The sequence below is a fragment of the Rhinopithecus bieti genome, unplaced genomic scaffold, assembly GCF_001698545.2.
Source record: "Rhinopithecus bieti isolate Rb0 unplaced genomic scaffold, ASM169854v2 scaffold_110, whole genome shotgun sequence".
Taxonomy (NCBI): Eukaryota; Metazoa; Chordata; class Mammalia; order Primates; family Cercopithecidae; genus Rhinopithecus; species Rhinopithecus bieti.
Window position 1 is genome coordinate 3,010,422 of NW_016803311.1, and position 27,637 is coordinate 3,038,058.

The following is a 27,637-nucleotide window of genomic DNA, read 5'->3' on the forward strand; positions in this document are numbered from 1 at the left end:
TAAATATAATGGGAAAAGCCTCTCTGTGTAAAAGCAAAAATGACCTTTAGTGTATTTCCACTGTTTTTCAAGTGTAGCAAGAGTAATAAGCCTTGGCAGTTGGAACATGCCATTCACCTGAGGGCTGGCTGTCAATCATTCTAGTTTTGAAAGACACAAAACGTATGGATTGTCAACACATCATTTAGGCGAGAAACCAGTGCTCATCATGAGAAAAAATTAAAACAAATGCTCAAATAAACAGAAAATCAAAATGCTTCCTGGTCATTTTCTTCTAAGAGCTTAATACAGATAATCTACAGTTTATATGCTATAAAAATTGTAACATGTGAGATACGGACAAAAAACTGAATGGCTATTAGTTTTCCAGTGGAATATGGTCTAGAGATCAATTGCTCTAATTTTCTCTTTATTCCATAAAAGTAAATTATTTGTCATTGAACATCCCCCATAAATACAACTATCTAATACTGAAACTGCTGACAGTCTCATAGGCTATTTCAGTAGTGGAAGCCAGGACTAAACACACTGAACTACATTAGAGTCGGTCCCTGGAGGACAGAATTGAGCTTCATTGGCAAGGGCACTGTAAGAGTTCCATTTGACTCCTCATTAAACATCTCACAGGGATTCTAGCTGCTTCTCTGTGTTGGCTCTTGCTTTTCCATAGAAGAGATAGATGTGAACCACATAGGCAAAGACACATTTCTACATATTTAGGAAAAGATCTCTTTTCTTGGTAAAAACCAAGCCTCCTATAGATTTTAAAAGATCTTCCAGTTTCATGATCATTAACCACCTTTTACAATTTTCAAAGAAAGTAGAGAGCTTTATTTAAATTTGTGAGAATTTGTTTTCAATGATTGTTTTATGGCAGGTAAGAGATTTTATTATTTTTCTGTGTTTATTTTTTCTCCAGGAAAAGTAGCATTAGAGGAAAATTGTTGGTGATAACGATCTCAGCCTTCTTTACCTAACAGTGGGGTTGTCATAATGAAATCTGGACCAATATGTAGAAGCAATTGGTGAAACATAAATTACTATATGCACTGTATATTGCCACTGGCTGTTTTGTTGATTTGGAGTCTTGAGAATAGCATAATAAGATTTATCATACTTTGGAAGTATTGTACTGAAAAATCAGTCAATAGTTCAAAGAAACACAAAACATGCTCTATGAATTGAAAACCCCACACTGTGGATGACACAGCATTCACATTCTTTATGAGAGCCTCTTCTAGGACAATTCAAAACACTGTTATGGTTTAAGTGCAATAAAAACAAATGAAAGTATTTTATCCAGCAATAGCAGTGTAAAATACTTTTCTCTAGAGAGGAAATTTTCTGTGATTATAAAATAATACTTTCAGTCTTCAGCCCATCTAACCACAATGTTACTAATAAAATAACAACAATGCCAATCACTAATGCTTTACTACTTACTGTTTACTGTTATTGTTCCTCCAAAGTGGTCCACATATACATATGCACAAAGACAGAAAGAGCTGAATGAGTTGTGATATATGACTAAGAGAAAAACAGAAAGACACAGCAAAATATGATTATTTAAAAGTGTGCCTCATTATGAAAATTCTTTTAGCATTTACAAGATTAATTTACGATCAGAACTGTTTTCAAATGCCCTACACACATCAGGCAACATTATATCCATGTGTAAACACACACATACACAAACACACAAATGAATATCATCATACAGATGCATAATTCACAGACACATTTTAAAACTAAAGGCTACTCCAAAGAGAAATTGCTGGCATCCTGTGAGTGTAACTGCTGCCCTTGGCCTATACATACCTTATGTTCTAGAGGTTAGATCACTTTACAGCCACTTCTGAGGGTTAGTGGGAATAAAATGCTGCTTCAGGAGAATCAAAATAAAAAGAAAACTTATTAAACCAAAGTTCCTATGAGTGCAATCCCAAGGACTAAATGTTCAGATAGCTCGTAAGTCTGACCCAGAGGGAGGGAAGAGCAGCTAACATTTTCTCAAAAGAAGAAAATGTCCAAACCAATGAAGAGTGGACACGAAGGACCTGAAGAGAGCATGTGATTGGAATAAGGCGAACACAAAAGAAGCTTCTAAAAGAAGACACCACGGACAATATTCTCATGTAAATTGAGACCATCATTCTCTATTTTCATGCATATGAATTTTGGTACATGTATACATCTATATACATATACATATATTCACACTTATGTAAATATACTCAATCTAAAACTTTCTTAAGACACATACATACAACAACCAAATGATTAGTGTTTGGCCATTGCTCATGTAGCAAAAGCTGAGAAAGCACAGCCCTGGGTCCTTTTCTCAGGCCACCACTCCCTAGCTGTGTGACTGACAACGTCTATGCCTGAACGCCTACATTCATGACCAGGGTGGCCTTTCCTGTCTCCTGGTGCCCAAGCATGTCTCCGGTATAAATAAGTTCCAATACTGACAGGGCACAGCAAGGGTAATTTACATGACAATAAGAAATGATTTCTATCTGAATGGTGCATAGCAGAGTTGATTTGGACAGATTTATCTTTAAAAAAATACACATAACAAAAAAGGAGACAGGTAGGAGATTGGGGACTACAGCTTGAAAGTCATTGCTGTGATTCTAAAACGTCCCAGTAAAATTATTCACAGATAATTGTTACAAAATGTAACTGCGGTGGCTCACCCCTGTAATCCCAGCACTTGGGAGGGCAAGGTGGGCGGATCACGAGGTCAGGAGATGGAGACCATCTCTGCTAACATGGTGAAACCCCGTCTCTACTAAAAATACAAAAAAGAAAAAAGAAAAAGAAAATAGCCGGGCTTGGTGGCAGGCTCCTGTAGTCCCAGCTACTTGGGAGGCTGAGGGAGGCTGAGGCAGGAGAATGGCGTGAACCCCGGAGGTGGAGCTTGCAGTGAGCTGAGACTGCGCCACTGCACTCCAGCCTGGGCGACAGAGTGAAACCCCGTCTCAAAAAATAAATAAATAAATAAATAAAATAAAAAACCATATATATATATAAATCTGTACATACCGTTGACACTTGGACAGCACAGAGAATCATGCAGTTGAAAATCCACATATAACTTTGGATTCACCAAAAACTTAACTACTAATAGCCTACTCTTGACCAGAAGTCTTACTGATAACATAATAAACAGTTAATTAACACACATTATGTGTTGTATGTACTGTATACTGTATTCTTACAATAAAGTACGCTAGAGAACAGAAAATGTTATTAAGAAAACCATAAGGAGGAGAAAATACATTTACATTCATTGAGTGGAGGTGAATTATCCTAAAAGTCTTTAACGTCATCCTTTTCAGATTGATCAGGCTGAGTAGGAGGAGCAAGGTTTGGTCTTGCTGTCTCAAGGCTGGCAGAGGTGGAAGAAAATCTGCATATAACTGGACCCAACAGTTCAAACCCGTGTTGCTCAAGGGTCATACATGTAAAACATTGTGACTTTTTCCCCCCTTCCATATTCAGCTTCAGGTGACCCGACACACTTTGCTATCAAAAGAGAATCTGAAATGTACAATAACTGGATTTCAAATGGAAAACGTACATAATTGTGCTATTTGTTCCTGGGTGAGTGAGGGACGGAGAGGGTGAGAGTATTTAAATGGGATGGAGAGAATGGAAGCAGTGGGGAAGGAGAAAAAATATCCTTCCTATCACACACACACTCACACTATACACTCTATGTCTACAGTCACAACTACTCAAGTGTTATTGATCCTTTATAACTGCAACTGAGTACAGATGTAGCAAGACTGAGAGGGAACTGGGATCTGGCGCCTAGATTGCTCAAGAGGGGTCAGGGAAAACCCTCAGAACTCCTGAGACCCAGAGATTGTGGGAAGGGTTGAGGCGGAGTCTGCAGTGGGGGCTGTCCAGCAGTAGTAGGCAGCGGCAGACCCTGGTGGAGGGTTGGGAGGCCGCTGTCATTTTATGGGTCGGCAGCCAGCGTGAGAGTGTCCCTGCTGCCAGAGGACCACGGCGGGCTCGGCGCGGGGCCTCCACCTCTCGCTCACCACGCGGACCCTGCGCCTCCTCCGGCAGCCGCGGTGGTGGCGGCGGCAGAGCCTCGCCCACTCCAATCCCCACCCTCTCCATCCTTAGTCATTAAAGAACAGCAGCGCCTGGCACGTTCTTGGAGGACCCCCGGCGCAGAGGAGGAAAGGGAGCAGGCGCAGGGGGACTGGAAAGGCAGCATGCGCCCGCCAGGAGCAACCTCGGCGCCCAGGGTCTGAGGCTGCAGCCCCAGTTCGCCATTGTGAGCCGCCGCCGGGGGAGTCCGCTGGCGCAACCGTGCCCCCGAATCCCCGTCCGCGCAGCGATGGGGCACCTGTCCACCGGGATACACGGCGGCCGCCGCCTCCTGCCTCTGCTCTGGCTCTTTGTGCTGTTCAAGGTAGGGGAGCTCCGCCACCCCTCCTTCCCAGCGGTCCGGGCTGCATCCGCGCTCCGGCGCCCTCGCTCTGCCGTGGGGAGCGGCGCGCCCCAGGGCGCGATGGCCCAGCCGCGGGAAGCGACTGCCGTGCAGTCTGGGCGCACGCTTTGTTGTCCTTGCGTGTGCGTGTTCCTGGTGGTCTTGAGAGGTAGGGGGCGGCAGGGGGAAGAATAAGGGAAGTTTGCTCCTTCCAGCTTTCGCCCTTTGTGCTCTTTTATCGCCGCTGAAATCCACATCAAAGGTGGGCTTGTTGAATAGTGCTTTCTCAGGCAAAATGAGGTCACTTTCTTTTCTGGTTTCCACAGCACCCCAACGCTGCTTAACCTTTCCGCCCTCCCTCTCACAGAATGTGTGGCTGCTTTGTCTTAATTTTCCTTACTGCTGGAATTACACGCTGGGGAATGGAGGGGGACTGAGCTCCCTGGCCACAAATGGACTGCCAGGGCTACGTTAGGGCAGACTTTTATTTGAATAAGGAGTGTCAGGTAGAGCTTGGGAAGGATTCCTCTCCCCAACTCCTATCAACATCTTTAGAATTCCTTTTAAAAGTCTCTAGACTTTCTCCACTGTATTTACAGATGATAGTACCCCTAGATTTAATGGTGGAAAATATATAATAATTAACTTTTTCCTATCTTCTTTGGAATGTGCTACCCTGAGGTTTTACTTTGAGAAAATGAAAAGGAAAGGAGTTGCTTTTGAAAATCAGTTTGACAACTCTATCGCACATACCTTTTTTTGAAGAAATGTCAGCTAGATGTTTTTCTTGGACGGCGATGTGAAGTTATGAAGTGATTGTCTATCACTCATGTCTTCGGTGGATCTACGTTAGTTCTGTCATTCGTCCTTTCCCCTCTCCGCAAAGCAAACTCAAGAACGTGGACAGGTGACTCGGAGCTATCCTTTCAGGACCACAGTGATACTTACCCTAGAAATGGATGCCAGGTTAATGGATCCAGAGGTTTTCTTATTTTAGAGTCACTTCTTGCTTATATGCACCATTAATTATGAATGCCTGAAAAGAATATAGTGAAACAGGACCGATGGATTCAGAACAGCATTAATTTTAAATACTCCATACTTTCATTTATCTTCATGAAAAATAGAAAAGAATTTCAGGGCAAAACAGCAACAGAATGCCTAAGTAAGACCCTAAATTATATTTAATATGTTTTACATTTTTTCTTAAGTTATCAATAATCATTAATTTTAAAATATGGTAACTAATAAGCTCAGTTATATGTTTTTACTGTAGGAGCTTGTTCTTTTGTATACACCACAAATGCATTAGACTTATTAGGTTGTCTATTAGTCATTTTCTAACTATTTATCAAACTGTCACAACCGTTTTACCTATGCAATAATTGTCATGAACCAAAAATGAGAAACCAAGTCACTATGCATTTTATCCAACAACAGCTAAGAGTGATATGTATGACCTCTGATCCAAACCTAACGTTTAGCACAACTGCAGGTTTTTGCTTGAGTTCTTCATAATGAGATAATTCCAGAAATAAGAGAATGACTTGGTTGGGAGTGAGGGTAAGGTTTTGCAATTAAAATAAAATAAATGTGGCCATTGTTTGACTTAAAACTCGATATTGGAATGAGAAAATGCAGTTAGTGACGGCGTAATGAAAATGTTAGTGATTGTCATAGAAGTCCAGCCTGCTTCACGTAATAGGTATATTCCTGAACATTGCAGGTAAATGTATATTATGACGAACTGCTCGCATAGTAAATACATTGTCAAAGTTTGCCATTTCAATAATAATTATTGTAATGGGACACATAATTTTGTGAGAAAAATCATTGTCCTTTATTTTATGTGAATGTAATATTTTTGTCACCTGAATATAAAATATATCAAAGGAAAGAAGAAAAGACTGTATATATTAAATATCTTCTATGTGCCGGTTTTTTTAGGTATTTTACATATGTTATTTCCTTTAATCCTATTTTGCTGCAGTTGACAAGAGTTGTTCAAAGTGGTAAATTGGGCACATAGTGTAATATCTTACATTTAGGGGATAGTATATTACATGGTGCATTGGGCACAGGGTATAATCTCTTTAAAATTTGGAGATATTTTTTAATTAAAGGTCCTGATTAAGTGCCAGTAAAATAGATCTACTCAAGCAGATGGTGACTGGAAGATAAGAAAAAAATCCGTTATTAAATACCAAACTGCTAACTGTATCTCAATAATAAAATCCAAAATGTTCCACGTGTGCCGAGTCAGAAATAAAACATTCTCTCAACTGTCCCTTGCCAAAAAAATTTCCATAGTTTTCACTATAGTTAATACATTTTTCATTACTCCATATGAGTATCCTTTATATAAGAGTGAAAATCCTGAAGGAACATAAGACAGAGGAATTCAAGTATGAGGCTTAATTTATAGGTTTACATTTTCCACAACTCAAAACTAAGCCGTTGGATATCAGTGGTGGAAAAGTAGGAAAGTTTGAATGTGTATGAATGGCTATAACCAGTTCCATTGAGGGAGACTAAATGTGACTGGCCAAGAAAGTCTTTGTGCCATCATTCCTTATCCATGAAGCGGTGATGAGCACATATAATCGGGCATCTCAGACTGTCTAAATCATCCACTGCACATTATGAAGCTAATATCTACATAATTTATCTTGCCTAAACATAATGTTGGTTATGAAAATTTTTATTTTTATATCAATATTGATGGTGTATATAAAATAGAAGCAAAAAATGGAACTCTATTATTAAATTGAAGGCTACTAATTTCAAAGTCTTCTATGGATGAATGCAAGTGAGATATTTATCTGGTGAGCCTCGCTGTTGTGTGTCTTCCCATAATTCCCAGTGAAAGAAATGTAACTTCCCACACTTGTCCTATCTTTACTAAAGCCTTTCTAGAAAATGCCTTCCTGTATCAGTTTACTCAGTGTAAGTACTTTGTCTACTAAAGCGCAAATTGTGGAATATGACATCATAGGAATTTGAAGTTGGCCTTCCCTGAAATGTTGCTTTTTAGTAGTCAGCTGGAAGAGATATCATCAAATAATATTAAATTTAAAAAGAGTCTTAATATTGTATTTTCTGAAACAAGTTTATATTTAATTCTATAATACGTGAGTGTTATGATACTGGCCATTCTACTCTTATCCAGGGGAAATATCTGCTTTTCACGGTCTGTCTGCCTTTCTCCCCTTTCCTATGTCTCCCCTTCCAACCCCATACACACACATAAACAAGTTTCACTTTTCGTGGTTGAGATTTCATCCACATATTGCACAGTGTTGGCAGGTGAACCATAATCCTTTCATTTTGCTGGAGTAGCTTAGATCCTTTCCATCACAATGAAGTTTGCTGCCCTAACTCCCATGTCATCTGACTCCTTTAATAAATCATATTGCCAACCTTTTGGAGAAAGCTTTTTACATGCGACATCTCCAGTAGGTTGGCAAAGGCTCCCTGGGCCATGCTTCTACAGATGATCGAGTAATAATCCTTCCCACTGTGAACATATGTTTGCTTTTGTTCTTTGTTTTGTGAGAGACCATTGTTGTATGAAGGAATGGAAAATTCACATTACACCTCTGCCTCATTTTGGCCCAAAAGAAAATACACATTTATATGGATAACTGATTAAAAACAATATGAGTTGTACTTTATTTTAAAATATAACACAATTTCTACCATCTAAATATCCAACTTAAAGGTATTTAAATGTATAAGCAGATTTACTCCTGAACTTTATAAATATATTTCTAACTTGAGGCTTGAGGGGTTGTAAAAGAATGTTTGATGTCAGATACAGTTGATGCAACTAAATAAAACATTGTAACTGGTAGCAATGTGGCACAATAGAAGGCTTAACAACAATGACCACAGATATCAAGTTCTCATTTTCTCCCTAATTTAATGCCTCTCCGTACACAGTTCCAGTGATGTTGCATTTTCAGAAACATAGCCCAGTGCGATAATGAGCTTTACTGTAAAGCACTTAATGTTTTCATTTAATTACTCCAAATATATTGTAAATATTTTTGAAATAAAGGAATGTCTACTGTAATATTTCTATCTTCCATGGTGCTACTATGTGGTGTTAGGAATTTAATAGAAGGTTAATAAACAGATTTAAATTTTCTGCATTATATAAAAGCTCTGAGAATTATGAAATATTATAATAGTGACTTGTGAACACATCTTTAAAGAAAATATAGGAAAATTATCATTATGGGAGTTAAATAATCATAATTACAATGCATTCGTTACATTAAAAGAGTAAAAATTTTACCAATCACTTATATTAGGATCTTATTAAAACCATAAATTAAAATATCTATGTGTTATTTTTTTCCTGAAAATGTAATACTCTCAACTGCTCATTTATTCGTTAATGTTGCCTCACCTCTCATAAATGTTATTAAAGAAAAGGTAGCAAATAACATACTAGGAGAAATTGATGTTTTAACCTCTATGGGTGACCTACAATTTCAGATAGTACCCAGATATACAGGTAATATTTTTGCCTCCTCTTGCGCATCACCACTCCCATATGACCACAACCAACAAGAACTGACCAAGATTTCTGTGTTCCTAGTAGAAATCCTCCTAATGTTTTGTCAGACATCACCCTTAAGAGATGAAGTCTTTTCTACACCCTGGTCTTGGTTATACCTATGGTGGTGTTTAATCCAGGGTCATATAACCCAATTTCTTACAGAACAGTTCTATAGTCATTTTAAATACCCATTATATCAGCTCTTTTTGCTTCAATAAGTATGTAAGTTTTTTTTGTGTGTGTGTGCATTGTTGTCATTAATTTGAGGAACCCAAACAAGGCCAATGTGGCCCAAGTAAAGTGAGCAAGAGTGTGAATGGATTGGGATGAGTGTGAGTGGGTTCCTTCTCTCCTGGTGCTATTGACTCCAGCAGGTCCCATATGGTTTCTGTCAGCCAATAAGGGTGGCTCACGCCTGTAATCCCAGCACTTTGGGAACCTGAAGCAGGTGGATCACCTGAGGTCAGGAGTTCGATACCAGCCTGGCCAACATGGTGAAACCCTGTCTCTACTAAAAATACAAAAAATAGCTGGGCGTGGTGGCAGGCACCTGTAATCCCAGTTACTCGGGAGGCTGACGCAGGAGAATCACTTGAACCCGGAAGGTGGAGGTTGCAGTGAGCCAAGATCACACCACTGCACTCCAGCCTGAGCGACGAGAGTGAAACTCCGTCTCAAAAAAAAAAAAAAAAAAAAAAAAAAAGAAAAGTATATGTGAATAACCTCCTTAATTGAACACCTCTCATATAATCTGTTATCACAGATAACTCCTAATGTTTCCCTTTTCCAAGCTTGTTCTAGGTCTTCAGAACACCAATTCTTAAATTTTTTTTTCTTCTACACATTGTGACTTTGAATTTATTTCTATGAGTAGGATCATATCTTATCCTTGTGCCAGAAAAGCGTTCGCAACTCTTTCAGCATCTAATTCTCCAGTGAAAGATTTCTTCTTTCCTTAGACATTCTAGTTACTTAAAGGCCAGCTCCTTTTTCTTCTGAATATATTAAAACCACCAAACAAACAGAAGATGTTTGAAACAAGGTTGCAGGGATTTCTTGATAAAAGGCTTTTTTTTCTTTCCTTTTTTCAGAAAATTGAGATGAAAGGGAGAAAAGTGATATATGCTTGGAAAAATATTTCAGAAACAAAGAATCAGAAATGGAAATAGGAATTCAAGCTTGAGAGCGGTATTGCAAATTATGAGTATGAATGGTAATTTCTGCAAGAAAATGAATATAGGGAAAATTAGAGAATGAAATGAAGAACATTTGATGAAAACAAATACACTGCTATTCTATTTATATGCAAATAAATGTATTTTCTTATCAAATACTCTTTATCTATTTGGTTTTCCACTCTTTATAAATAGGAATGCTGCACAGTTCATTTTTCTAACGAAACTATTCCTATCTTAATGACAATTTAAACTAAATAAACCTGTTTTTTAATGTCGTTTTTGGTACATTTACTAGCAAATTAAAAGAATAAGAATGCAATTTATCTACAAGTAGTGGTTTAAGATCAGAATTTTTTTAATAATAATCTACATGAGATTTAAATGATGAATGTTTCTCTTTTTTGTGCTATTTCATTTTACTGTTTTCAGATAACTGAGACTTTTGTTTTATTTTCCTCTTTCTGCTCACTAAGTTTTTAATATCAGTGATTTATGTAATGGGTGAGGAAGGGCATCATATGACTGTACCATGCCCTCAATACTGGTCCTTCGTTATTACCCGCCATTGACCAAATTAAGTGCAGAGGAATTTTTGACCCTGGTTCTCTCAACCTTTAACCCATATCAGAGACCAGTTATGAGCCTGCTGTGCTGATCCGTGTCTTGTGATTCTCCCTTGGTTCCACCCATAGGAATTTGTGAACGGCATGTACAAACCAGATGTCAGAGAATTCAAAAGAATGTTCAGTGCCGTTTGTGTCTTCGGTCCTATCTGAAGTCTGATTCCCATCTCCCGTACTTACTTTCTGAATCAATATTCCATTTTGATAAACTCTAGTATTCCTGCTTTTGGATCCTGGCATTAATTATAATGAACCTCTCCTTGTCTTTTAGTTTCCTTGAAAGAGCATCGTATAAACATTTTTTGGCTGACCAATCTTTTCCCAATGCCAAAATGGCAAGATTGAGAAGCTCCTTTTCTTCTTCAATACTGTCTTTTGTATTCCAGAATGAAGACTTACTGCCCAATTCCATTTAGTTAATCAAACATCCATTAAGCATCTAATAGGTGCCAGGAATTTTACTAGATATTTTAGGTACAGAAGTGGATAATACTCAGTTGAATCCCTGCCAATGGCATAGTGGGAACATGGACACAGAAGATGGTCATTAAAATATGGTGTTTTGTTTTAAGGAGGAAAATGTGGGCTGCTAAAGGAGAGACACTTAACTATTTAGTGGTTTGGGAAATGATTTCTTTTAAGATGATTCCTGAGCTGAGTCCTGAAACATACGTATGAGTTAGGTTTAAAAATACACACACATTGGCAGAGAAAACTGCACGAGCAAAGGCCCAGTGTTGTGAAAAGCATGGCAGAGTTTAGGAAAAGGCAGATATATATATCAAAGGCAATGAAGCAACAGGAGCCAGATCAGGGAGACTTCTATACGCTGAGCCAGAAAGTAGGATGTCCATATTCTCTAGGTGAAGAGGCCTTATTGAAGGGTTTAATCAAGGCATTAGTGAGGTAAGAGTTGCATTTCAGATAGAGCTCTTTGCCTGCAAGAAAGGCTATACCAAAGGTAGAGCAAGCATGGAAGAATTACACTAGTAGTTATTGTAATTATCCAATTAAGAGATGATGAACATTGGCATTAGGGTGACAGACAGTAAAAGAGTGGCAATGCTGAAAAACAGCTGCATTGGCAAGACTGATTAGATGTGAAAAATTGGGGAAAGTAGGATGTAGGGTAATTTCTTGGTAACCAACCCTCTTGCCTGGAAGAGTAGTGGTCTCAAGATAGCATGTGTGCTGGATAGTCTACTCTCGAGATCAACTCACCCCTCCACTGTGCCCAGTGCCAGGAAGCGTCCCTCTATGGACCATTTCTTCCTGTTCCCTTGCCCTTTGGCTCCTAGTGAGTTTGGCCGATAGAAGGCACTAGCCAAAGATTACTGCTAGAAGGAAGGAGAAATCAAGTCATTTATTCTCCTGGCCTCCATGCTGGCCAGCCCCCATTAGGCAGTGGCTTCATTCTCTCTTCCAATTCTATAGTCAGCCCCTCTTACAAGGCTGATATTCTGGCCAAATTCCTGAAACAGTTCTCTGTCCTTATCCCTTGAGATCAATAGCTTCTCCCTGCTTCTAGACCCTAAGTATGTTTTCTCCATGCTTAATACAGTATTTCTGCTCCACACCTTGATGCCTTCGGCTAGTCCATCCCTTCATTTCATTCTCTGGGTTTTTCTTCGAGTGTCCTGCTGAGACCCTGAGTGATATAAGACATGGTGGTTTAGTGGTAGACTTTTGAGTTTGAAGCAGCTGAAAACAAGGAAACAAACAAAAACAGGTACTTGATTATGAGCCTGAAGGGTAGAGGAGATGGAAGGCCTGGAGATGTGAATGGGATCCCCTAGCAGAGAGAAAGTAAGAGAAGGGCAGTGGGCCAGAAGGGGGTCTTGAGAGGCACCAATTTTTAATGTCAGGAAAATAAGGAATCTAAGAAGCTGAAGGCGCAGTCAGAGAGGTACAGAAGGAAAGCAAAATTAAGGAAACCCAAGATCTAGGAAATTTCAAGTGGAGGACTTGGCAAACAGCATCTAATGCAACAGAGAGGTCTTATAAGCTAAGATCTGGAAAATATCTTTGCATTAGGAAATAGGTAGGCTATTGGACTCTATGGAGACTGGGGAGTACAAATGCTTCTGGGAATTGAAGAATCAAAAAGCACCCCGTTATCTGAGAAGAGCATAGGTGCCAGGTGAGATCAGAGAGACCTGAGGTCAATATCAGTTCTCCACTGTGCTATTTACTGGCAGTAGGATGTTGGGAAAGTTATTTCACCTCTCTGGATTCCCTTTTGGTCATCTCTTATACATATGTCTTAGAATTATTGTCAGGAATTACTGGGAAAATGACCATAAAGTACTGGGAACAGTGCCTAGAATACAGTAAACACTCAGTTAGTGTTGTGTACCACAATAAACTGAGGAGAAAAATAGTAAAAATAGGCAAAGCAAAGTCAAAGAGGTAGGGCAATAAAAATGTGTACAGAGCAGCATTTCCCAAAATATGCTCCACAGTATATTGGAGAGGCTGGCAATACTCTCGCATTGAATGTTATTAAAAATGAATACCTTTGTGGTGACATGAATTTGGGAAATTATTAGTTTAACTGTGTTTAAACTAGAATTAACTTGTTTTTGTGTGCCAGAATTTCTTAGAACTTTTAATATGTTAACACATATTGTGTCATCCGCAGGAGAAATATGGTGTATAACATTTTCAAACTTGTTTGATTATAGTATCCTTTTCCTTTTTTTTTTGTGATGGAGTCTTGCTCTGCCACCAAGTCTGGAACGCAGTGACATGATCTAGGCTCACCGCAACCTCCGCCTTCCAGGTTCAAGCGATTCTCTGGCCTCAGCCTCCCAAGTGGCTGGGATTACAGGCATGTGCCAGCATGCTCAGCTAATTTTTGTATTTTTAGTAGAGTCGGAATTTCAAGATGTTGGGCAGGTTAGTCTTGAACTTCTGACCTCAGGAGAATAATGAATATGCTCTAAGAAACAATATTTATCCTCATACACTAGATCCTTTGTTTATCTTTCCTTTGCTTAAAAAATGATAAATGTAACCTTAAGGATAAAGAAAATATAGCAGCAAGATCAACTATAACTTAAATCTCAGGATCAGGAGAAGTAACTTGGAAAACAATCATCCCAACTTTCTTATAAAACACTGATGTTCAGGAAAATGCTTTTGGAAGAAAATATGTAGATATCCTCTTATTTTATGGATTGTACTAACTCTGGCTTCAGTAACTGTACATGTAAAATGTTTCTTTGAGTTTTGAATCAAAAAATGAAACATACATTTTAACATCATTTTCCAATGTGATTTTCTTAATATATAGCTTTGCAGACCAATCAATTTTGTTCAGTATATGTCGTTGAATCATAAAGCCATATTTTTTCAAAGACCATCTAGTTCAAAATCTAAGCTGATGCTCGGATATTGTCTCTAATATCACTGCCAATTAATCATAAATGGTGACATTACCAACAGCTGTAAAGTAGCTGTTCCACCTTTAGACAACAGTTTTGTTGTTTTGTTGTTTCTGTGTTTTGGCTTGATTTGGTTTGGTCTTGAGATTAACTATTTCTGGTTGTAGCATTCACATGTTACTTCCATCTCTGCTTGACTTTAGTAGAGCACTATATAGTGACTGCTCTCGCTCTCATGGATGTTATGAATAAATGCTTTGCCAACAGACCTGATGGCTTTTAAAGATAAAATGTGAGAAGCTTGTCATCTCACCATTCTGTCCTCATTCTCCATCACACCACTTTAAGCTATTTACAACAGCCCAAATTTTCTGCCTATTGCCATTTTTTTCTTTTTTGTAGTCACAATAACAAATTGAGTGGAAGACAGTTTTTATTCTTCCCGAGGGAGTTCCATGATGAACCATGGTAAGGAGTTGGGGATGCTAGTGTGAGAAAAATGCATGGCATGTAGTTAGCATTCTATATATGCAGATTTTATATTATTCCAATCTCTGCTCAGAAAACGTTTTTATTCAGCATGTCTTTCTGAACAGCCTATCTAAAATCATCCCTATCACTCTAACATTTTACCACTCTTACCTAAGCTTCTTTTTCTTCAGAGAATGTATCATTCAGTACATGACATTACATTGTATTTTTATGATAATTTAACTCCTCTACTGGAATATTTATAGGTTTCATGAGAGCAAGGACTTCGTTCATTGTGTTCATTGTTGTATCCTCAGCACCTGGAAGAGTGCCTGGCCTATGGTAATGTCTAGGGAACATTTGTTGAATGAGTGGACGAATGAGTGTTGAATAAATAAATGGAGTGAAGTAGGTCAAACGGAAGGTATGGGACAGACTCGATCCAGAGGAAGAGCAGGATGCAGGCATGCAAGCACAGGGAGTAGAGAAGCTGCACAGTCAGATGAGCTAGGAAGGAGAGTCTATCAGGCAGGCACTGCTGAGTTGGGCTGGTGAGGCAGTGGCATCAGGGTGGAGGATGACCTGAAGATGCCATTTTGCTCTGGTGGAGGGAACAGAGGTTTTATTACCACAGGTGAAAATGAACTTGTTTAGACGTCAAGATAATGTTCCTGACACTTTTTTCTTCTCTTTATTTTATCAGGTTAGAGTAAACCACTGAAGACAAATGATGGGTGACCAAGTCATAAATAGGTTCCCTTGTGTAATGAAGCAGAAACATAGGTTTTCTGATCATTTATTCTCCATCTTATTCATTGACTGTGCCTATAATTTACTTACTTATAAAAGAAGTTTTCTGAGTTTTAAAATGTAAAATTTGTTTTGTTTTGGCTCTACAGTTTGAAAATATCAAATTGAAAATTAATGTGTAAATCTTTTCTCTCTCACCATGCATGTCAATATAACCAGATTGTCTCTAGACCTCAAAAGGCATTTCTGGAAACTCACACAACTAACAGAAGCTCAGATGATAAATTATTATTTTCTTCAAAACTTAAAACTTTTATGATTTCCTTTACTTTTGAAAATTTTATTTTATTTTTTTAAATGCATATAGATACATCACGGAAATTTTAAAATGACTTTTCAAAATGATTGTCTTTTCTTGGATAAAATTCCCTCAGGTAACTTCTTATAGAAACAACTGGTAATTTTTATACTCAGTTGAAATACTAGGTGATAAATATTTTATAATGCAACACAGACAGTGAGTTAAACATGCTGATTCATGGGTGCTACATACATTAAAGTGTTAGTATATGTAGACCAAAAACCTGGATTGTCAAGATTTTCAAGTGACTAACATACAAAATATATGCTTAAGACAATTGCTATTACTTAAATAATTCAGTATTTCTCTGGTAAGTTGAAAGGTATTACATAATCTTGTAATGCACTGATCTATATCCATAGTCTATTAACTGTGCTGAAAAAGTACTGAAGTTTGGGTTAGCTGTATTTTTTATTCTACAACTTTAATTTTGTTTTCGTTTGTTGGCAAATCAATATATTATCCAAAGCCAAAATAGAAGAAAATTGTGATCAAATTATTTACACTCTCACATACATGACTGAAAGGAGTTTTTGCTCTTCCCTTTATAAATTTATGATCAGGAGACTCACTTCTGGAGAGTATAAAATAACATTAATGATTCTTTGATTAATGAATTGTTTTCCTTAAAATTAATAATCTTCTTTACTTAACATCAAATCAAAATTTCTGGAAACATTTGAGAACACATTTGCACAAGTCTTTTTCTGTCTCTGCAGTGGCTACACTAGAATTAGGCTAATTGTCACACATTACCCTGTCTCTGAGAGAAGCCAGGAATTTCCAATTTAAGTCAAGTTGGTGATCCATAAAATAGATATCCTAGTAAAATTACTATGAGCTTTCTACTTACTTTGATATTGTGCTGATAACTAAAGTGTAATTATAAAAATTGAAGTGTTGTTACTGCCAAATACCACAAATATAAACATCACACTTATAATAGTAAATACTGACACCATCACCTTAAGAAGTATCTTCTCATTTGGATGTACTTAAAATTCTTAGATCTTTATCTAGGAAAAAAAATTGGCTTCAAAGTTCGTGAATGTTAAGTTGATTAACAAGATAAATAGTAAAAGATCAAGGGAATGGTGTATTGTCTGCATGTATTATTAAACATTGAGGCATATGGTCATTTTTTAAAGGATTATAGGGAAAAAAAAGGTTATTATGAAATGCATTGGTGTAATAGCCTTATTTACATATAAACATAGTGATGAGATGTGGCCAAGTGTATTCTGCATTGTCATGGGGGAATTTCCTCTGCAATTTTCCCTAACTAAATTATACTTTTTAATCAGTCTTTCAGAACTGACGATAGGCCTTATTCAAAGTGATTAGATACTTGAGATTTTTAATATGGAAATTGTAGTATTGACAAAGCTTTGCTAAAATAATTGTAAGGACTTAGAGCTAAATACTTTGGTATTCATTCTAAAAACTTAGTTTATGAAGTTTTGTTAATTTTTTTAATTAACAAAATTTGCTAAAACTGAGCCACCCTTACAATGTGTCTCAGATTGCTTCCTTGGATTTACATTTTGTTTATTTGCAACAAATAAAATACAGTTGCATCTTTAAACCCTTTTTCCATCTCTGTGCTATTACCTTGGTTCATTTCCACTGCTAGATTGATGCAACATCTTTCTTTTCTGAAGGATAATTGAGAACTAATGAGAATCTTTCCATTGAAATTCTTGTTGCTACACTGAGGACTTCAATTAGCCTCTTTACTACATAGCTGCTTATGGTTCTTAAGTAAGGCATTCTTAATTTGATATCTTTAAGCCTAAATCAGGTGTGCATCATCATGCATGACAATTCTGTAATAACATACAAAGAACTGGAAAACTGATAGATGTTCACAGTGGAAGATGTATAAAATACAACAGGCAGAAAAAGAATATCATCATTCCCAAACACTGCATTCCAAAATAGCTACCATCTGGAGACATATATTTCCAAATCTTTTCCTATGTCTGTGCATTTGAGGGTGTATGTTTAAAAAAAAGTATAAAACTTCCCTACTATACATGCTTTCTTCTCTTAAAGGTGTTGTGATAATTTTCTCAAGACCTGAACATTTTCACTCTTCTGCAATTTAGTACATTAACCCATATGTCCTGGTCAAATTGCATGCAATTCCCAAGTGTATTTGTGTTGTTTAAAGACATAGATGATCATAGATACAGACTGTAACCATGAAGTGGGGAAAAGGAATTTGTTGAGCAAAGAGATTGTTGTCTATGTGTGTGGCCACCATTAGTGTTGAAGAGTTACTTAAGAAAAACACACATACAAAACTTCAGATGCTATATTGATGGGCATTTATTTTCTTTTTTTCACAGCTAAATACTGTGCATAAGAAACTTAAGTATAAAGGCATGCCGGTAAACAAAAAAGATACAGGATTGAATTCTGGTTGTATTCTTTACTAGCTATGGCATTTGGCAGTGTACTGATCTCTTCATAGAAGACAAATCACAGTGGCTGCCCAGATCACTATTCCTCTAGCAGCCCAGTCTGCCATCCCACCAGGTCAGCCAATGCCCAGCCTTGCTAATATCTTGCTAATCTTGGAGGAAAATTTCTTCTCCTCTTTGATCCACATTGTCTGAAGTGGGGATACCAGTCTCCTACTTGACCTCACTGCTCTGGGCAGAGCAAACAGCCAAGAGGTGAACACCTGACCTAAGTCCGTGTGGGGACTGCACCTCGCTGACCACTGTCTTTGGAATTGGCATGTGGTCTAAGCCAGAACTATCAGAACCTAGTCCTACAATTGTCTTCAAACCGGCAATGGCAGGGGAGGTGAAAGAATATTTTCCTTTCCAGTTGTGGAGCTAAGGCATGAACTTGGACAGTGTCCTCAACCATAAAACTGACTTAGGAAGAAACATTTTGTAGGAAGAAATATTTTGTAGCAGAAAAGAAGCCGGCAGGAACAGTAGAGACTCCAGCGAGACTACCATTCATTGCAGGAAGATGATCTCATTCCTCAGACTCCAGTGAGTCACTCCATAGGTACTTAGAAAAATTACAAATTTACTAAAATTCAATTCCATCATAACCAAGCAGGCCTAATAGTGATACTTGGGATCCTTATGTAAACTGAATCAGAGTGATTATGTAATTTATCATACCAACCAGAACACTTCCGGGAGTGAAGGGATCCTTATGCCAGGACAGAAGACACAAATCAGCCTGTTCTGGGAAAACCATGATGGATGGTTACCTCTTCCTGAAAACACAAACAAGCAATACGTTTTGTGCAGTATGCAGTCACTAGTTCCTCGCCCGTCTCACTCATCCATGAAAATCTCTGCTCTAAGTAAGATGAACTAACCGTAGAAGAGGGATTGCAATTATCTTAATCAAAAACTAAAACCTGTACACACATATTCCTAGAAACTTCGTACTGCTCCCAAACTGAGAATAACCAAAATGTCCTTCAATAAGTAAAAGGTTTAAACACCGTGGTGCATCCATGCCATAGAATATTACTCAGCAATGAAAAGGAGTGAACCATTGATACACAGAGCCACTTAAGTGAACTTCAGGAAAATTATGTTGAGTGGAAAACATCCATCTCAAAAGGTCTCATTCTGTATGATTTCATTATAGAACATTATGATGAAGGAAAGTTTCATGGTTGCCAAAGACTAGGGATTAGGGGAATGGGGAATAGCTGCATGTAGCTAAAAGGGGGTAACATGAGGAAGCCTTGAAATAATGAAACAGTTATATACCTTGATTGTGGCGGTAATTACATAAAATTATACATGTGAAAATTGTAAGATCTAGACATACACTCACAAATGAGCACATATGTAACTGGTGAAATCTGTATATGCTCTATGAGATGTACTAATGTCAATTTCACAGTTTGGATTTTTCTTGTTTTAATACGTAAGATATCAACATTGGGGGAGGCAGGGTCAAGGGTACCTGGAACTTTCCTGTATATTTCTTTGCAACTTCCTATAAATCTGTAGTTATCTCCAAGAAAATGTTTTTTAAAAGCTTCATTAGGTTTTTCAAAGCTCGCTGTTTTGTTTTTTTTGTGTGGCACTCTGCTATGCATTTTAATAGTGGATAGATAATAGTCTTTGTCCTATAGGGACTGTCTCAGAAAAACAATAACTACAATTGCAGGGAAAATAAGTTATCGAAACAAATGTGGAGCAATTTAGGAACATACACAAAATACACAAGGACCTCTATAAAATACCATTTGCTTTAAACTCAAATTTATTATGAAGCAGGTTGTATATTGGACTGTATTATATTGGACTGTATTCTTACAAGGTTTATCTAGAAAGTTCTTGAAGGGACCAAGCGTTAAGGCATTCCCCTTCATAATTCCCACAACATTGTTAAAGGCAACATTTTAATGACTCTTCAGAAAAACAGATAAAAATAGAAATTATCATTGTAGGAGATAAGGGCAAAATATTAATTGATGAAGTAATATTCTTCCATTCTTTTAGTAATTATTAAGTAGCGTATCTGGAAATAGTATAAATAAGTTTGAACAAAATAGAAAGTATAAGATAAGCTTACAAGGTTTGAGTAAAACAGGAGCAGAGTAGAGGAAAAGGATGGATGAAGTATTAATGTGAAGATGAATAGATGTTCAGATATTTCCACCAATCAATCATCAAACATACATTAAGGTACACATGTGAGGAAGGCACTGCGTTCCTCATTTTTATGAGTATAAAACAAAGCTATTTTCCTAAGAAATCTATGATATAAGTGTAATAACATAAACATGTAAGAAGCTAAAGGACAATATATGAGTTAATACTATAATAGAAGCTTTGAAGTATTAACCTATTAATTTGTAAATGAATGAGAAAGAGAATTGTATTCAAATAAGTGTCCTTGCATTCAGATAAAGGAAAAAGCTCTTGGGCTGGAGGGAGCACTGATTTCATGAAGGAAGACAAAATGTAATATAAGTCCAATAGAGTTTAAATAGTTAGAGTACGTTAAGAAAAACATTTCACATTGGAGAAACAGAAGAACAGAAGTAGAAACACGAGAAAATGTAAGTTACGTTTAGGAGGCTTGAATAAAACGGTGGGGATAGATTCAGGTCCTGAGGAGGATGAGTAGTTGGAAATGAGGTTGAAAAGGTGGTTTTGCCCACCCATGAACTTCTATCCATAATAATCTACTCAATAATGCTACAAAGGGAAACATTAAAATGAGCTTTAGTTCAGCAGTAGTGTGCAGGAAAAAAAATTATCATACCTCATTTTAGCTTTAATTGCTTTTATAATTCCGAATTTGCCGTTTAATGCAAATGCTTAATTCTAAATACGTGTGCTCTGTCTTAATTAGATAAAATAATCCTCTGTTGCTTGGGTAGTTCAGCAAATTAGTCCCTAGACTTAAACTCCCCTGGATCATGTTGTTTATGCATTAATCGGTATGCACTCTTAGAGATAAATGAAAAATAAATGGATTTTTTCAGAGACAAGTTGTAACTGTCAGCATACTTTCAAATTTTATCCTCTGCATGTGACTAAAATTTGCCATTGTTTACTATAGTAATTACAATTCATATATATATGCCCCCATACTTGTAGAATTTCTTCTACATGTTTATATTTTATTTAAAACTACATGTTGCTAGCCAAAGCTAAGTAGAGAATCTAAATCTCACTATTATGTATAAAGCCATACCACCAACTCAACAATCAAGACTCTATCCGCGTTTGTATGTATGTCCCAAAGGAACTAATCGGTATAGGTAACTCAAGCAGAAGTTAAATGATTTAGTTCTTCCAAGCCTCACTGCCTTATTGATAATGATGGAGAGGATACTGATGATCACTACCATCAATTGAGTGACTGCTGTTTATCGGGGACACTCCTAGGAGCTTTACGTACATTGTCTCATCAAATCTTTACATACTCCTATATATTATAATCATTTCAGTAATGGGGAAACTGAGTTTCAGAGAGAAACTAAAGGAGTTAGGAGTGCAACCTTGGTCCATTTGACCACAGAACTCTACACACACCGTAACATACCATACTTCTTTGTGTGAAAACTCTGACATGGCTTGTATTGCCCCATTTATTGGTTTATCACTTCTTCCTCTTCCTCTTACTATAGAAATATCTCAAGACACAGGTGAACTGAATCAGTCCTCGGTTGGGACTGCCTTTTGGACAGAAATGGGGTAGGGATTACTCCTGGAGACAGCTGATTCCTGCCCATCCAAAATCATTCTTGCAGTTTCTTTTTTCTGTCCGTCAATCTGTCAGGCACATGTTCCCAGAAAAAAATCCTGCTATCGGGGGATTCCTATATATTCATAAATGTCAGACTTATTCTTTTGTTTTTTATCTTCTTCAGTGTAATAGATTTGATGCTTCTGTACTTTGTAAGATAATTACACAGAGCTGAATGTAATGTTATGTACTGATGGGGAGAACTGGTGTTTTAAATTCTTATTTTATTTTTATTTTATTTTATTTTATTTTTGAGACAGAGTCTCGCTCTGCCGCCCAGGCTGGAGCGCAGTGGCCGGATCTCGGCTCACTGCAAGCTCCGCCTTCCGGGTTCACGCCAATCTCCTGCCTCAGCCTCACGAGTGGCTGGGACTACAGGCACCCGCCACCACGCCCGGCTAATTTTTTGTAGTTTTTAGTAGAGACGGGGTTTCACCGTGTTAGCAAGGATGGTCTCGGCCTCCCAAAGTGCTGGGATCACAGGCTTGAGCCACCGCGCCCAGCCTTAAATTCTTTTAAATCTGGAGCTTTTATGGTCAACTATAGAAGCACAATGCCAGACTCATGCCCTGGCTTTAGAAGCCTACATGAGATTTTGTGATTTGCTGGCTTTATGAGACTTTTACACCTCAGATTGGCCTTTCCCTCCAAGAAAGATACCACCAGACAACAACAATTTTAACACTAATGTCTTCCTTTTGATTACATTAGATTTGCAAATTAAACAGATTAATAGTAGTGTTCTGTGTTCCTCTCAGCTCTTCTGTTTAATACTCTTATCTGACAAAGTGTAAATAGAAGACATAATTAATTACTCATGACTTGCATGTCAAATTGCATAAAAAAATTACAGGCCCAGGAGGCCCATTATTACATATCTGACTGTTCAGTGAAATTAGTTTTGCAAAGAAAAAGCATACCTTAAGGTAAGCGTTTTGTTTGTTTTTCTTTTCTTTTTATTTAATTTATTAGAGTATCTGCAAAATAAAGTGAAAGAACAACATTAACTCTTAATACAAAATTAAGGAGCTTAATTCATTTGCCCAAGGATATGTTATTTTGGCTTTTTTTATTTTTTAGTTTGTCCATGAGATATTAAACTTTGCATATGAAAGTTATAAGGTGGTGATGCTTCTATAAAAGGAAGACCCCAGAATTTGCCTATTTTCTCTTTAGTATATGTCCCACAGAGAAAGTTATTAGTCAAGCAGGCTATGCCATACTCCCTCCTCTGTAAATTGTCTCAACCTTGAGCTGGGAAATGTACTGCCATGACTGAAAAAAAAATGGAATAATTTTCTAGCCACTTCTTGTCTTATCTGTCTAGAGTTGATCTGAATGAAATGAGGTCTCTGCTTCAACCGGAGAGCTCAGCATTTCATATTTAGCTCTCAATCTGTTTCATGATAATTTTTGAAGGAACAGACCGCTTATGACAAAATGTGCTGTACTGTTATTAAAGGCATACTGCCTTTACAGAGTTCCATCACTTGTAACAAAGTGTTGGCTGGGAAGAATGCTTGAATGTGCATATCTTCTGAGGTTTTTCTAACAGCTATTACATAAAATATAGTATGTGCCTCAGGTAAGAGAAAACCAAGTACCTGATTAGAAAAAAAAAAAAAGGTCATAGCATTGTCAGTAGAGCAAAGCAGCATAAAGCAAAGATTACCTGCCTGCAATCATTAGTCACTTCACCTCTCTGTAAAAATGAGAACCGTAATCACTTCTACCTTGCGGGATTACTGTGAGGTCTAAATGAGCTAATCTGTGAAAGCACTTTGTAAACTGTAAAGCACAATTTAAATACATATTATCTTATCAAAAATGTCTGCATCACCTGTTTCATTGACTCTGGGATGGAGAGATTTTCTTCTCCACATTTTTGTGTATCTGTGCATGTGTATAGCATGTTTCATGGAAGCCTATAATTAACACGGTAGTACTTTCTTTTTCTTTTTATAAACTAAAGTTTGCCATAGCCAAGTGCATTTTCTGTCACCTGAAGTCACAGCGTAATTATGTGCCTGGAATGACTTAATATATAAAAGTCATACAATATTTCTGTCTAGTGGCAAATACTTTTATGTTAGCCCCGTCTTTTATATACTGACCGGATCATTCTCATTAAAAATCATTGCTTATCTAATTTCACACCTATACCATCCAGCATTGTTTGTACAGTGTTTTATGTCTATGATCACCAATCATCTTTCATATGTTATATTGGAGCATAATTTATTCTTTCTTTCCATGAACAATTATAGAGCATCAATTGTATGCCGAATACTGTGCTAATAATTATTCACTGTCTCCTTGGATTTCACTTATCTGTAGGTAAAAATGGTTACATATTTATAATAATAACTCCAATTACAGTGCAGTTGGCTCAACCTGTACACACCCAATATCAGCCTTTTTCCTATGAAGAGCCTTCACAGGGGTTGCTCAGTGCCCAGTGGGGCTTGGCTGTGGAACCCTCGTTCTGTGTCCTTCTATCCTCAAAGGTTTCCTGTTAGACATCTGCCCTGCTCAACCAGGTGCTGCCAACCCCAGCACCTTCCTTGATGTACCCAAAATCTTCCCATCCTTGAAAACTAAGCCTTTCTTAGTATGTCAAACTGTTGCTTTGGTTTTTTTGTTTGTCAGCTGTGGGCCAATAGGTTTCTGGAATTTCAGTGCCACTAATTATTCAGTTATGTGTCCCAGCATAATTATGTATGAAGGTGTGTGAAGTCCATTTAGGCACAAGCTGGGATCTCCACTCCCGACCCCATCACATTAAGAATAGCAAAAATTACTTATCTCATTTTGTCTTCCTCTCATTTGCCTTGTCGATCTTCTAGAGGAGTTGAATAAGCTAGTGGACCATGAAATAATCAAATGCAGGATAGCATACAGGAAGATGAAAAACACAAATATAGTCAAATTTTTAAAGCCTGTGTTACATTTATCATGTGTGTAAAAGTTTTGACATCTTGATTGAATGTGAAAATAGATACAAGGTAAAAGGTTTATTTTTGTTTGATACTGTGCTCCATGTATTTATTTCTAATTTCCACAATGGATGAGATATTACAAATTATTGAAAGTCCTAATTATCTCAAACATATTTGCATTTTACGTTAAATGTCCTCAATAAGCAACCATTTAATATGAATTTAAGATTAAAATGCAAAGGCTGGACACGGTGGTTCATGTCTATAATCTCAGCACTTTGGGAGGCCAAAGCGGGAGGGTCACTTAAGTCCAGGAGTTCCAGAATAATCTGGGCAATGTGGCGAGATCCCTATCTCTACAAAAAAATTCAGAATTACCTGGGCGTGGTGGCACACACCTGCGGTTCCAGCTACTTGAGAGGCTGAGATGGGAGAATCGCTTGAGCAGGGGAAGTCGGGGTTGCAGTGAACGTGATTGTGCCAGTGCACTCCAGACAAGATGACAGAGCAAGACCCTGTCTCAAAAATAAATAATATTTTTTATTTTTATTTTTTATTTTTTTTGAGACGGAGTCTAGCTCTGTCGCCCATGCTGGAGTGCAGTGGGGCGATCTTGGCTCACTGCAAGCTCCGCCTCCCGGATTCACGCCATTCTCCTGCCTCAGACCACAGGCACCTGCCACCATGCCCGGCTAAGCTTTAGTATTTTTTAGTAGAAACAGTATTTCACCCTGTGAGCCAGGTTGGTCTCGATCTCCTGACCTCATGATCTGCCCGCCTCGGCCTCCCAAAGTTCTGGGATTACAGGCGTGAGCCACCGCACCCGGCCATAAATAAATAACCTTTTAAAGAAAAGTTTCATTCTTTATAGAAACATATCCTACGTTGAAGGAGAGTTTTAATGTGAGTCTATATAATCATTGTCAGGTTCTAACTAAAAAGAAGGCAAATATAAAAACCTGGCTTTGTGACTTGAAGAACACAAGAAATAATAATGAGAACTATGCACCACTTCACAATTCTCACACTTGGACATTGTTAATGTTGAAGCCCCAGGATTATGGAAACATTGGAAATATGCCACACTGTGATCACATTGATTCGTAGAATTAATAGTAGGTATCATCCAAATGGTTCTAAAATACATTTTTTAAGTGTGAAATGTCTCTCACAAAGATGGTCATGACTTTTCAGAGCACTCTTTTGCAAATAAATAATTCTGGATAGCCAAATTCTGCTAGACCTCCCTATACAGAAATCTCATAAAACTCAGATAAATGCAAATAAGTCAATGAAAAGAATACCTCTCTATCTTCCTCCTAACTCAGCCACTTAAGACTAATATTACCTCAATTAAAGCGATGAAAGCAGATGTGGTATACATTATTGATATTGCTCCACACTGAAAGTTAAAACTTTTATATACGTTCTCTCAGATTATATAAAACTCATATAAAATTTACTTAATGAAGTTTTCAAAATAGTATATGGAAAAAAGGGTAAGTTTGTGATTTCATGGCTGTTTTCATATGCTGATCTCAATTCAATATCGTCTCTCTCTTTTCACAAACCATCTGGGAGATTGACAAGTTGCATCTCACCAGATGGCCTAGCATACCAACCTCACACTTCCGTGGCACCATCATCCCTCCATGATAAATCCTGAAATGCTTTAATACAATGTTCCTGCTGGGGAAAAACTCCACAGCTCATGTCTTAAGAACCAGCTCATCGTCGCCCACTTCATTTCCCAAGGTTGAAATGGGATATGATTTCCACTGGGTGCTAAATTATTCTACGGCTCAGAGGAATTAAGTGATTCCAGCTGAATACACCACTGAGCTCCTATCATCCTATCTTTCTACAATCTCTTTTCTTATTCTCTGTTTCCCTTACTACTCCCTGGTTTATTCTTTTACAACTTACACTTTACAGAGAGATTCCATTCTTTTTTCCTCTCCTTTTCCACATACATAAATCACTGGAATGTATACTTTAAAGCATCAGAAAGCAACTACAGTTTTGAGCTGTGGTTCATGTCTTCCTGAACCTAGCATGCAGAGAGTTGATACTGTACAATACAAAACTGAATTGTCTGTGTCAATTATTTTATAGTATAACTACATATTTAAAAGACGCATGGACATGTGTGTTTATTGTGGCACTACTCACAATAGCAAAGACTTAGAACCAACCAAATGCCCATCAATGATAGACTGGATAAAGAAAATGTGGCACATATACACCATGGCATACTATGCAGCCATAAAAAAGGATAAGTTCATGTCCTTTGCAGGGACATGGATGAAGCTGGAAACCATCATTCTCAGCAAACTAACACAAGAACAGAAAACCAAACACCATTTGTTCTCTCATAAATAGGAGTTGAACAATGAGAACACACAGATACAAGGAGAGGAACATCACATACCAGGTCCTGTCGGGGGGTGGGAGGGTTAGCATTAGGAGAAATACCTAATGTAGATGATGGGTTAATGATGCAGCAAACCAACAAGGCACGTTTATACCTGTGTAACACACCTGCACGTTCTGCACATGTATCCAAAACTTAAAGTATAATAATAATAAAAGACACTGCCTGGGAAGAGATTCTTAAGACCCTTCCTTCTTCCTTTTGCCTTTACAAATGTCAGGGA

General features: G+C 37.6%; 1 protein-coding gene across 3 annotated transcripts in view; it reads left to right on the plus strand.

Moving 5' to 3' along the window:
- Positions 1 to 3,891: 3,891 nt before the first annotated feature.
- Positions 3,892 to 27,637, plus strand: part of PTPRO (protein tyrosine phosphatase receptor type O) — a 277,974-nt gene continuing 254,228 nt past the window's right edge. For 2 of the 3 annotated variants that reach the window (XM_017873688.1, XM_017873702.1), the window contains exon 1: positions 3,898 to 4,435. In XM_017873688.1, the coding sequence (XP_017729177.1) occupies positions 4,361 to 4,435 (75 nt within the window). In that variant the 5' untranslated portion in view covers positions 3,898 to 4,360. Of the gene's footprint in view, positions 4,436 to 27,637 lie in introns of all 3 variants that reach the window. The other variant, XM_017873696.1, reaches the window with a different exon arrangement.